Source organism: Nilaparvata lugens, chromosome 8 (genome assembly GCF_014356525.2).
Source record: "Nilaparvata lugens isolate BPH chromosome 8, ASM1435652v1, whole genome shotgun sequence".
Lineage (NCBI taxonomy): Eukaryota > Metazoa > Arthropoda > Insecta > Hemiptera > Delphacidae > Nilaparvata > Nilaparvata lugens.
Genome location: NC_052511.1, coordinates 27397251 through 27410914, shown reverse-complemented (window position 1 = coordinate 27410914; position 13664 = coordinate 27397251). Strand labels below are relative to the sequence as shown.

At 34.9% G+C, this 13664-nt stretch overlaps 2 protein-coding genes across 3 annotated transcripts in view; one reads left to right on the top strand and one right to left on the bottom strand.

The window, feature by feature from the left end:
* The first annotated feature begins 6998 nt into the window (after positions 1–6998).
* LOC111044881 (ribosome biogenesis regulatory protein homolog) lies at positions 6999–11213 on the top strand. The gene is made up of 3 exons (XM_039434405.1): positions 6999–7445; positions 9198–9448; positions 10905–11213. Exons 1-3 carry the CDS (start codon positions 7407–7409, stop codon positions 11137–11139), a joined length of 525 nt encoding a protein of 174 aa, XP_039290339.1. The 5' UTR covers positions 6999–7406; the 3' UTR covers positions 11140–11213.
* Positions 9635–13664, bottom strand: part of LOC111044880 (guanine nucleotide-binding protein G(q) subunit alpha) — a 73653-nt gene continuing 69623 nt past the window's right edge. For both annotated transcript variants that reach the window (XM_039434401.1, XM_039434402.1), the window contains exon 8: positions 9635–9657. In XM_039434401.1, coding sequence (XP_039290335.1) covers positions 9650–9657 — 8 coding nt within the window. In that variant the 3' untranslated portion in view covers positions 9635–9649. The remainder of the gene's footprint in view (positions 9658–13664) is intronic.

Here is a 13664-nt window from a genome sequence, read left to right as displayed (position 1 = left end):
GATGTTTTAAAATCTCACACTAGATAGTCCAACCAGAACATAATGCATTAATTTATATATATAAATTTATAAAGACTAGTTAACAAAAATAATATAAGGGTAAAAATTACATAATTTTTATTTAAAATATGTAATCTATTCTTCAATTTTTAAAATTTATGATCTTTTGACAAATTAAAAACCAAAGTTGTTGATTATGAATGTAGGCCTACAGTTTTTTGGGCGCTAAGTGTGTTTGTAATACCGTACTGTATGTATAATGGATAAGTATTGGATACGACATTTATTATAATTAGTTTATTACCAGTAGATCAAGATATCAATTAAATTGATAAAATATATGAATGTACTTGCTAAGTATTGTTCTATGAAAACTTATATTTGTAAAATAATTGAATAAGTAATGCCAAAATACTAATTCTTTTAACAAGTTTTCAATTGATGTTTTTCAAAAAAAGATGCCATTTTTAAACTTCGCGGTACCATGAGTGCCAAACTTTTTTTATCCGAATAAATGATTATGCCATAAGCAATATTCCATGGGAAAATGGTTTAATTCCATTTTTTAAATTTATTTGAATTTCATTATGGCTTGATTTGAAGGAGGGCTATTTGATTTCACATAAAAGTCATTGGATCATGTCGTCCCGTCCCAACAGAGGTACATAACCTCACTCTCAATACTGAAATTTTGTACTTTCCAGCATGTGACTATGTAAACTGGTATTTTATGTTAGATTTCATATTTGTAACCTAAGAATTATTTGTGTTAATATTGTTTTTTGATTTAGAATATTTAATTAAAAGAAAACATGGATTTAGTCGCGGCTGCTTTTGAGAAAATCGAAAAGGAGAAGGAAAAGTACAAACCCATCACTGTCAACAAGCTTATTGAACTTGATTATTATCCAGGAAACCTTCTCGCTATTGATACAAATGAATTGGACAAAACCGAATTAAAGTAAGTTTGATAGTTTTATTGAATAGAATTTAAAATTTATAATGATACTGTATTCAGTTTTATTGTTTACTTTTTACTGCTAAACCAAGCTACTGTACTGCGTACTTAGTTTTTACTGCGGTGGAGTCCATTATGCGTATAAACAGCATATTTTATCAGTACTTTATAAAGTAATCAGTATTAAAAACATCACACATAATATCACTTGAAGGATTACATTCCAATATATGGGAGAAACCTTCATGATTACAGTGAGAAACAAATATTTAATGTAAACATTTCGTTCATGTCTTGTCTCTGAAACATCCTTCTCATACTCTTTATACTTAAATCTGCATCCTTTACCCATAATATGGGATCGATGGCGTCAAAAACATAACATACAATACACAAAACAAAAACATACATAAGGCATGTTTAGCAAGACAGCATTTCCGACAAATCATCACTCATATATTCACTAACACTGTAGTACGCTTTGCTTTTCAAGTGCTTGGATACTCTTGGTACTCGTGTACTCTCTAGCAAAACAAAACAAGATATTGAACATTGCCTCTTGGAATTCCTTGGTTTTGTAGAAATCGACACAGGAGAATGTTTGTAGCACGTCTTGCTCAATAAGAAGTTACAGTTTTTCGTCACAGAATGATTGGTTTATAGTGCTTTCATCTTCCTGAGAGAGTGGATTGTCATTGGGCTACAGGACAGAACGTTTTTGAGTTTAACTCCTAGGATACTGGTTGACTCTCCGCCTCAGCTCGTGGTAATGCTGCCGGGCCTGCTTGAATTCTTCAAATTACACCTCGGGCTTTTCCAGCGTAAATAGTCCCAACTATTTAGAATCCGCCGTAGCACAATTCTGAACGTGGAAGCTCTAAAGTTACCCTGTATGACTTGCTGGCGCAGCGTTTCCATGCTGTAAATCAGCTTGTTCCATTCTTTTACAACATTCCAAACATAAGTTTTGATACTTCATGTTTTTTCATCTTTGACAAGCAGGACTGGATTGATTACGACACAGGTGAGTCTAGCTCTAGACGATGTCGTCCAAATTGTTCTCGAAATACTCGTTCAGTGAATCGTAAATTCTGGCGACAAGCCATGACTTGAGTTCACTTCTAAAGCTGCTGCCATCCAAGCACTTCCCCGCGGCTGGCAGCCTGTTGAACATCTTGAGGGACATGTTGGGAAAGCAGTCTTTCTTCTTGGTAGATCTGCATTGCGGGAGGTTTATTGATGTGCCATGTCGGAGATTCCGGCAATGAAGCTCCGCTTTTTTGAAAACTTATTTAGGTTTGTCTTGACGTAAAGTAGGCTGATGAAGATATAAATACTGTAAACTGTTCGGATTTTCAGCCGCCAAAAATTGGCCTACAGTGATCCAGATAGCCTAGCTACTTGGAGATATCACTCTCTCAGTCCTCTTTTCAAAAAGCAGAATAGCTTCACAATTGGAGACATGGCCCCACAACTGCAGACCAGCTCAGATGGCTGTGAAAGAGCCCATGATACTTTTCCAACAATAGAGGTTTAAGACTGTGCAGCTGGTGGACAACCCAAGACAACTTCTTGCAGACATTGTCAGTATGCTCGGTCCACTGCAGTCAATTAATGACTGCGTTTTATTGTCATTCAGGCTCAGCCTGTTAAGTCTGTCCTTGCTGAAAATCTGATTTGTCTTAAGGGTTGCGTCTTCTGGCGAACAGATGGTGGTGTTATCAGCAAAGAGCAGTATATTTCCTAGCAAACTCAAGTCTTTGGTAGCAATGATGAACAGGACTGGCCCCATGACTGATCCCTGTGGTAAAACATTTTTCACTGATAGTTGAAAGGATGAGTTTTATAAATAGGTACAGTCCTAGCAGCCTTGAATGCCCGTGGAAAACCCCTTGCTCCAAGCAGGCATTAATTACCTCTGAAAGGGTTCTGAAATATATTTCAAAATAAATAAATTCCATACACATCTGAATTTTTAAAAGATTTGATGAGCCTCAATACGTGAGATGGGCTGACAGGTCTCAATTTGTTGAACCGATTGTTTGTATTGAGAGGCCTCTCCAAGGTTCAAACAGTCATTGCTTTCATCTGATGTGGAATTTACAATCCGATCCACCTTCCCTAGGATAAACCTGTTCAAGGCATCTGGACTTGCTGTTCACTTCATAATTAGATTGCCCTTACTAGTCTTACTAAGTCCCAATCTGCCTTACATGGGTTTGGAGCCTGCTGAATTTTCTGATATTGGCATGACTCTTTGCTGTGTCTGCTTGCTGTCTATAAAATTGCTTAGTTCTTAGGTATTCCGTATTCAGAGTACAGACTATCCCTTGCTGAGCCCATTTCACACTTACATCTATGATGCACATTGATGACAAGTTTTTGTATACCAAGTGACTCAGGTCACATGTATAGCAAGTGTTATCATACTTCTCACATTTCTTATCTAAGCTTAATGGAGTTGATTTTTGAGTTTTTTTTATAAACATCAAAGTTCTTGAGCATCTGAAAAAAATCATCAAACACAAGTTGGGCTGGCTTATCAGAAATAATGCTGTCTCAATCAATATTTTTTAATATTTGTATTATGAATACGTGCAGTCTTCCTCCACATATAACTCTAGTTAGCTGAACATAGTTTTTCTCCCAAGGGAGACCAGATGCAAGAGGTTCACCAGGTTTACATTGACATCCAATGTTACCGGGCAATGATCAGCAATCACTGGATCTCCAACAATAACGGAATACTACCAGGAATCAAGAGTTTTGGCTACTGTGTCCAAGCAGTTATGTCCTCTTGTAGAACTTTGATTGACAATAAATTGGCAAAATATCATTATCAATATCTAGTGAAATATTGAAGTCACTTCCCAATATATTCTTTCCTAGACTGCTTAAAGCAGAGAGGCAATTGTCAAGTTGATTAATGAAAAATATCAAGTTTTCCGCTGGGTGAGTGTTACACAGAGACAAGAAACATAAAAACTTCTAAAACGTCTAAACCTGTGAGTTCAATGTCCATTTCAATACAAAACTCACTCAGGTCCACTGATTTAGTATTATTCTTGTCAATAACATATACAGCAACACCCCCATTTTTGTAACTAGTGCGTGTATAAACTGATTTCAAAGCTAGGTTACTATAATGTTCTGATACGCATGCACTTCTTCATTTGTTAACCATGTTCATTGATACATTATATAACAGAACAGAATTTATCCATGAATAGTGAAATTAATTTCATTTTGGTTCTTAATTATTCATGTATTAATTAATATTAATTAATTAGGCCTACTTATTATTAATTTGTATTTTTATTTTTATAGGTCAAATTTTGAAGAAGATGAGTTGCCCCACAGTTTTACACCATAAATCAAGTGTGAATGGAAGAGACCAAAGTAAATCATTTTAATTACATCAAGGTTTACACAATATTTCAGTCTTCGTAAGAGAAATGTTACTCTAGAAAGCTTTTTACATAAATTCACTAGGTGATACTCCCAGCTGAGTTTACTATCTAAGTACATTCCTAGTAACTTTACAGGCTTGAAAACATCATCATTCAGATTCAGGTTACCAGTACTTACATTGTTGAGAGAAAATATTATTTGTTCTGTTTTGCTCTCATTTACCTTAAGTAAGTTGGCATTGAACCATACCTTAGACTCATCCATAGCCCTTCCAAGCGTATCCTGAACAGTTTTTATATCAACGTCCTTATGTACCAGAGTGGTATCATCTGCATATAATATTTTGAAAAGACAGAAACATTTTTACTAAAATCATTTACAAAGACTAGAAACAGAAAAGGGCCAAGGACTGATCCTTGAGGAACCCCCATAGTTACATCAAGGAAATTTGAGTTTGCGCTATTCAAGCTAACCATTTGTTTTCTATTTTTCAAATAACTCTTGATCAGCATGAGCTCCTTATCTTTAATACCATACTTTTCAAGTTTTTTGCAGAGTATAGAGTGAGAGACACAGTCGAATGCCTTGCTTAAGTCCAATAGTAAAGATCCAACTGATTGCTTGAGTTCAAAACCATTCAAAACATATTCAACAAGTTTTTCAATTGCATCAATAGTACTATGATTCGGTCTAAAGCCATACTGAGAAGGATAGAACAGCTGGTTGTTAACAAAATATTCATTAAGTTGAATTACAATACATGTCTCAATGATTTTACTTAGTATAGGTACAATTGCAATTGGTCTATAGTTCTGGCGTTCATTAGGATCCCCCTTCTTATAAACAGGTGTAACTTTGGTAACTTTTAGAAAATCAGGAAAAACTCCGTATATAATTTACAATATAAGTCAGTTCAGATATAAAAACATCAACTAAATTTTTCAACAAATAATTTGACATACAATACACATCCTCAGATTTTGAGTGACTCATTCTATTTATAATAAGACTAATGATTGTTTCATCAACCTTTTTAAATCTAAAATTTTGGTTATTCAGATTACTATTGATACTATTATTTAATAGATCAGAGAAGTCTACATCATTTGTACTATTACTATTTGTTTGAATATTACCAGTAGCACATGACACATTAACAAAAAAATTATTAAACTGCTCAGGAGAGATTGGAATGACCTGTTTTGTTGAATTTACCAGATTACCTTCATTTTTGACAATTTGCCAGGCTGCCTTGCATTGATTTTTAGCCTCAGCTATAAATTTACCATTAGCTACAAGTTTTGCCCTAGAGATCTCTTGCTTGTATTTTATCTTTAAATTCTTGAACATAATTTTATACTCAAGGTTATTAGAGCTCTTCCATTTGTTATATATCACAAGAAGTAGTTTACGCATACTATCAAGTTCAGGAGTAAACCAGTTTATCACAGATGCTTTCTTCTTACCATTTATATTTCTAACATTTATGTATGGACAGCTAACATTGAAATACTTTGTAATAATATATAACAAGTTCCTAAGAACACTATTTACATCTTTGGTATAAATATCAGACCAGTCTGCGGTAGTCAATAACTGTCTGAAATAGTTTAAATTATCTAGAGTAATAAAACGCTTCTTAATGTATGTTTTACTACATGCGTCATCATTTTCAACCTCTGATCCAAATAGAATCCAAATAGAAAGTAGACCAGATACCTGCATGATCAGAGATCATGTCCTGTTCTAGAAACTTTAGCTCCACACTGTTGGCTGAAATATTTGATGCTACAATGTCAAGACAAGAATTGAATCTGGTAGGACATTTATGAACACAGTAGATATCAAATGATCTTAGTAGATTTAACAATTCAATACCAGCACTACCATTTTCTTTTAAGATATCTACATTTAGGTCTAAATGACCTAAGATAAGAGAACAGTACTTGGTTTATTATACAGGGTTAGGTTTTGAGTACAATCTTGCAGGTAATTAGTGAATAATTTCATAGGAATGCCTCATATGCCCAGAAACTGTAATTTCTCTAGTAATATTTTATACGATATGGTGTCGAAAGCTTTACTTGGATCAATAAATACAGCCAAAGTTTTTTCTTGTATTGAAGTTGTTGTATATGAAATTGATTAATTTTACTTTTGCATCTTCTGTACTTCTTCCCTCTTGAGAATCATATTGATAATTATTGATTGTCATGTACAACGTTATGGAAACTTAGGTAATTTATAAGGCAACTCTTTATTACTCTTTTCATATTTAAAACAATGGAACATCCTGTAGCTAGCAAGGCTACGACTTCTCGTCTCCAAACTTGATTGATGTCCACACTATGGAATGGAATTATTGTGCAACATGTCTAAGTTGCATGAAATCTCCCATTTCTGTAGGGAGACATAAACCTGCGATTTTAGGTATCGCAACCGGCCTGTAGAAAACAATTGTCCATATACACGTTTTATATAGACTACCTGATAAACGTTTCTTAGACCAAAATCGCGCAATATGTCTCGTAATTTGTACTAAGCTTTACATAAATCAATGATATTACATACTAGAAATTATTCATGGAACCGTTTCGGTTTAACCAGGGTTCAACTGTAGCTAGCCTACTCATATCTAAAAATGTGCATTATCTATATCCTTAAATAAATTTAAATGGCCATGTTCTTGTATTTTGGATTTTATGGTTATATTGAAAGGATGGATCACTCTTGTAACTTGATACATTATCAAGTAAAGAATAATCAGTTTGATTTTAAAATCCCTATTTCATAGTTCTTTACTTATAGCAATAATTCCTAATTGAATCGATTGTTTCAGAAATGGGTTCCTGTACATGGATTCAAGAAAGCGGCATCAGAAAAGGACAAGAATTGGCTGATTGAGGTGCCGCAGAATGCAGATCCGTATGAAGATCAGTTCGAGAAGAAAGCGACGGCCAAGAAAGAGAGGGTTGCCAAGAACGAGTTCAGTCGGCTGCGTAACATTGCTGCCTCTCACAACATCAAAGTTCCCAACATGGGAATATTAACCTCTGATAAGCTGTCGTCAACAGAGGTATGTTGACAATAAACAACAATTAACGTTAATATTGATTGACGAAAATTCTAAATTAGTGCCACCAAATACCCTGAATGCTTCCGTGCTGCGAATATTTAGAATATCCTTAGGGCCCGGTTGCACAAAAGCTTTTTAGATTTTAACCGGGATTAAATGCCACGAGAACCAATCAGAGAAGCCTTATTATCAAAAAAGCCTTCTCTTATTGATTCTCATAGCTTTTAATGAGGATGAAAATTTAAGGGGCTTTTGTGCAACCAGGCAAAAGAAGTTGCGATATTTAGAATGAAGTATAAAGAAAGTATAAAGAAAATACAAATACGATTAAGAAAATCACTACCTGATACTGATACGATGTTAAATACTTATGATTCCTCTTACTTGAGGCTCTGCAATTGAATACATTTCAGAGGTCACATTTCTCAGGTTGTATGCTATGCCAAATAGGAAATTGATGAAGTAAAGCCTTGACAGGTGGTGGTGGTGGTGGTTTGAAGTGTATCTTGTTTTTGGTTATTACTTTATGAGTAGCTTCATGGTCAAAAGTTGAATTAATCACAATGAAGTTATACAATGAAGCACTAATGAAGTACTCTATAGAATAATTAATGTTGTAGTTTTGGCTAGAATGCCATTCATTGCAATAATTGCAAATATAATAATTGTATTATCATTATTGGTCATGGCTATTATTGGTGGAAACTATGGTACATCAATACTTGAAATGGATCAAACATATTGAACATCTTTGCTCTAAGTTGAAATATCTGATCAGCGTATTTTATAGATTGAATAAAATTATACATGCTGAAGTTTTCAGAAAAATATATTTTGCTTATGCACATTTTTTAATATGCTAATGAAGTATGGAGAGCATCCTATAACACATATTTTGAAAATCTTTCCACTACTCGTACGTAGGCTTATCATAAGAGCAGCATTAGGTAGACCTAGACTATACCCTAGCAGACTCATATTCAATGAGTAAAAGTCCACACACTAAGAAAACGTTTGAACAGATTTATCAATCAACCGCCATCAAATGTTCTATTATAGCAATTCTCTTATCAACAAATTACCTACCAGCTTCATCAACAATAAAATCTCTGGGAACTTAGCCAAGCAAATTGATAAATACATACAAGAAAAACTTCACTTTGATTTAGAAATATAATTTTCCTCCACCTACTGTCTAAAGTGCTTACTTTACTCCCTGGAACATAATACTAAAGTGTCACTTTTTCGCTCTCGGGACGAAAAAACGAAAAAACTCCCTAGGGCGTAAAAGTAACTCCATTTAAATAACATGGAAGCATCTCTGTTTTAAAAACTTACATTTGAAATAGGTTAGAAGGTCTAAGCTGAGATGAGGAAACATAATAGAGGTGTCTGTCATTGAGTCAACTTCATTGTATTTTGTCTACTTAATTTGTTATTTGATGACAAATAAATTGAATCTGATTTGGAAAATATTTATCTTCTAATACTCCGTCTTGTTAGTTGGTATTTTTTACTATTTCTCCAGCCATTGAGCCCCGTTATGCCAAATGGTCTAGATCAAGTACCGGAGATGAATTTTAGAATAATGTATTATACTACTTGGCTTTGCTATTGACATAGTTAGAATTCAGCATCCCACTACATCAGCATGTAGAACAAACGCCTAAAAATATCAAATCACCACACATTATTGTATAGCAAAATATCATAAATGTAATTTTCCAAATTAAATTAAATTTTTATTTCCAGTTGAAAACTGCGGAAGGTGTTGCCAAGCTATCAACAGCATCACTCGGAAAATTCCAGCCCAAACTCAGGAAAGAGAAAGAAAACATCAAGCAGAAAAACATTCCCGGCGTTCAGAAAAGGAAAATGACAGTTGTGCCAGCTGCGGTCGAAAAAGCATCGAATCTGGAAATTCTGGACGGAATTCTGAACAAGAAACCCAAACTGGATGTGGACAAGGCGGTCAACAAGCAAATATTTGTTGAACAACAACAGTGAGTATTTTATTTATTTTCAATTTTTAAAATAATTTGTATAATAATAAAGCAGCTCTTCAAATTGATTTGTCAAGTTGTCGGCCAGGATAGCCGAGACAACAACCTTTCGTCTGCTAGCGCTACCTGGTCGGTCGTGGGTTCGAATTCCGCCGGTAGGCATGGACAGTTGATCATCTCAAGTCACCCTCAAACTTTCCATTATCCACCTACAAACAAAAAGCTCATGTGGGCATGATCCACAATAAATGAAAAACACAACCTACAGAGGGGGTACAAAAATAATGTATACACACAGTGAATATCTTGATGCCTAATGCACTGGTAGGCCGTTTCAGGCCTATTTCAATTAATTTCTCTTGAACACTGCTCAAAATGAGATAAAATATAAAAATAATTTGAAATATATATTATATTAATACTCAAGACGTGCTACATCCCCCGATGACGCTACGGCGGTCTTAAACGGCCTTGAAAGTTTACGACGGTCTGAAACAGTCGCACAGTTTGCATGCGGGCTACTCAAGCCACACTATCTTTTGACAAAACATTGAACTACAATGCAAAGTAAGATTTATAGTTGTACATTGTTTTGTTCTCTTTACATTCACTGTCAATATTAGTGTATACATTTTTAGACCCCTCTGTATTAAAGTGATGGCATTGTTCTGATGTGAAAATGTTCTTTGGCAAAAGGAAGAGACAACTTCATTGATATCACTGGTTCTATAATAGAATGAATAAAGGAGAAAAGGATTTATAGTTTGACATTTGAAAAAATTATCTTCTTTTGGAGGGATTTAGAGAAGTGCTGAAAATGTTCAAGCTTGATTTAAATCAAAGTTCTTTCACCTTTCGTTTAGCTCAAATTTCCATCCTGACAAAAGAAATTGCCCAATATTGTTTCAATTGATGATAATAGTTATGTGCATTGCGCATTTGCGTGGATAGGATAAAAACTTGGTGTAGCGGGAATGTAGCTTCAAAATTGAGAGTGTAGAAAATAATACATGTATTCAAATTGTGGAAAACATGTTGTGATCCATTGCAATACAAGAGCATTACATTCAACACTCAAGCTTGAAGATACATTCGCCGCTCCACTATGTTTTCACCCATACTGTGCATTATTTAAGCAATTGATTAAACATGTCGAAGATCGTTTACAAAAATGAGTTGAATAGCGACTATAAAATAGATGAAAAATTATTGTTGTAAGGTACTGTAATTATTCGTGATATTATATTTATAAAATATTATGCCATAGAAGATTTGTTGCACGTTTCGTAGGTCATGTGGCTCTGCGCTACATCGGCTTTGTCGCTACATCGGTAAGTCTTGATTAAAGCTAATGCTAAAAGGAATATCATCATATTTAAATAGGCTATTCAAAGAAGTTGAGTGAACTTACATTAATTTGGTCCATTGCCAATTCTTTTTTCTTCATCATTTTCAGGCGAGCTCAAGAGAAGAAGAACGAAAAACCGAAAGGTAAAGGCAAGAGGAAAGGGCATGCAAAGGGAGGCGGCGCCGGGGGTGGAGCAGGGGCTAAGGGGGGCGGAGCCAAGGGCAAGAAGTCAGCCATGATTGCGTCGAAAATCGGCAAAGTGAAGGGCAAGAGGAAACACGGAGGAAGTGCAGGAGGAAAGAAAGTGGGAAAACGGTATTCGGGTGGAGGAAAGAGACGTTAATAAAGTATGATTAATTTTTAATAATGTTTTGTCAACTCAAGTTACCCTGAAAAGTAATACTGTGTCATAAGTTACTATTGATTTTTTTCTGATTACCACTTAAGAAACTTTATTGCAACATTACATGGTAATGTGCAATGGTATAAACGTGTAATACTTTACGTGGGCCATTTTTTCAAAAAAGTTGATAGTCGGTCAGCATCAGAATAAGCTGTCAATTTTTTCCCAATTCATTACTTACATCTCAATGCGGGGAAGTAGAGGTAAGGAATTCTTGACTAAAGTACGTTAAATAAAGGATGATGATTCATGACATGCCTTCGGCACAGTAGGGATGATGCGGTTGTGTTGATTAATGCTTTTGCTTTTCTTGAAGGCATCAATTTTTATCACGGAAGAATTCCTCTGTTATTATTAGTATTAAAGAGAAACGAATATTTAGATAAATTTAATATACCTTTAAAAAATTTAGGAGGTTAGTAAATTTAATATACCTTTGAAAAATTTAGGAGGTTAATTTAGCATCTTCTTTTTTAAAACACATTTTTGAAGCAGATTTCATATTCAGATTTTCTATAGAATCTGAGCATGTTTTGCCACTAGTCTGCTATCCTTATTTTATTTGAATTTACTGCATTGGTTTACTTACAATTTTATTGAATTATCTACAGCAAGTTCTAATTTTCCATAGAAAATGGCGAAGACCGGTCGCAAACTACATCCATGCAATTTACAGCCCACACCAAGTCACTTTCAATCAAGGTCAAGCGAAGCCACACGCTGAGCTGGGTCTCTCACCGCAATGTCAACTTAGTCCGCGGTCCACGCTACCTCGGCAAAGCCGGCAGAGTAGTGCGCATGCGCAGTAACCATCTTTGAACTAGACTGATCCACGAAAACTGTGAACGAATCACAAAACGATCCACGCGTGGATGTTTACGTAGTGGATTGTGCTGGGCTGGATTCAGATTGCGGTGCAGCACTTCCAACTATGCTTTTACAAAAACTTCCCACAGCGTGGTTTGGTGTGGCGTGGATTGGACTGGACACACTTTGCGGCGTAAACAGTACAAGGTGTGTTGTCCAAGGTGCATTGAAAAGCACGAATATTAGAGTCAACATTTATCTCATTGAATGCTTATATGTATGTGCAAGTGCTGACCAAGCGCGCAGATGAGAAACAAAATGTGGAAAGAGCAATAGGAACACTCACACTGAACGCTACCAGCTTGTGGACTCGTTCAGTGCGAGTAGCTACAGGCAACTCATAACGTGATTAAATGGCTCTTCAGATTTAGTTTCTCGGCTCATTCATGATCTGACTTTCACTTGCACGTATCCAATGTGATCATACCCCTCCACTTCTGTAAACAAAATTCTGAACGCAGTTTGAACAACAGCTGTTCGTAACGATTTCACTGTTAATCTCAAGATCCTCTAGAGTCTGGTCTGATACATGATAGAAACCAAGTTGTAGAGATACAACTCTCAACCTCTACAAGCTCGATTGCCTCAAATTCATCTCGAATGTTGAACCACTTTTCGGTCTGTTCCTCATTGAAAAACAAATATAATTATACTATTTAAAAATATAGTGAGACCCTTATAATCCATACAAAACAACTTCCAACTTGGAGGAATATGTGGAGCAGATAAATGGAGGGAGATCAGCCAGTGATGAATAGTCATAGAAAGAAGCGCAGTTGCCAATTTGGCGATCAGACTCAGTCGATAAAGTGCTTTCAGAGAGGAAACTACGTATGCGTATCATGAGCAGTGAAACACTCTCTTAAATACTACAGAACGCTGTCCGCTTTAGCACGACAACATCACTGCTGCTTCATCCCTACTTTTCTCTGCTCCGCATATCCCTCCAAGTCGGAAGTTGTTATATAAGAAATATTATATATATATATATATATATATATATATATATATATATATATATATATATATATATATATAATATATATATATATAATGAATATTATATAATATAGTTATTATAAGGAATGCTGAAAAATTATAAATGGATCTCACTTATTAGAGATATATAAAAGCCTGGTCATGACTAATTCATCGCCTCTACTACATACGGTAGTCGAAAACTTGCCAGTATTGATTTGATAATACAGTTTAATGGGTATTACTATAAGGAATGCTGAAAAATTATAAATGAATCTCACTTATTAGAGATATCTTTTGAGCAGTTTTGGCTGCAACGCTGTAGTTCCTTTTTCATGCGATTGTAAATGTTTTCTTTCATGTACATATTATACAATCCAGATAAAAACAACAGACATTCGCCCAATATTGCTTTAAATCTTGATCTAGAATACACAGTCTAGAGGATATTTGCCAAAATTATAACTTAATTCACACAATTTTGAGTCCAACAAAATGTATCTTCTGAAATTTTGAATTTATCAGATCAATTAATTTCCAAATACCAATCCAAACAAAAGACCTCAATCACAGTAGAAGAAATGTCACCAAGGTTAATGTCAAGTCATTCCAATTGAAAA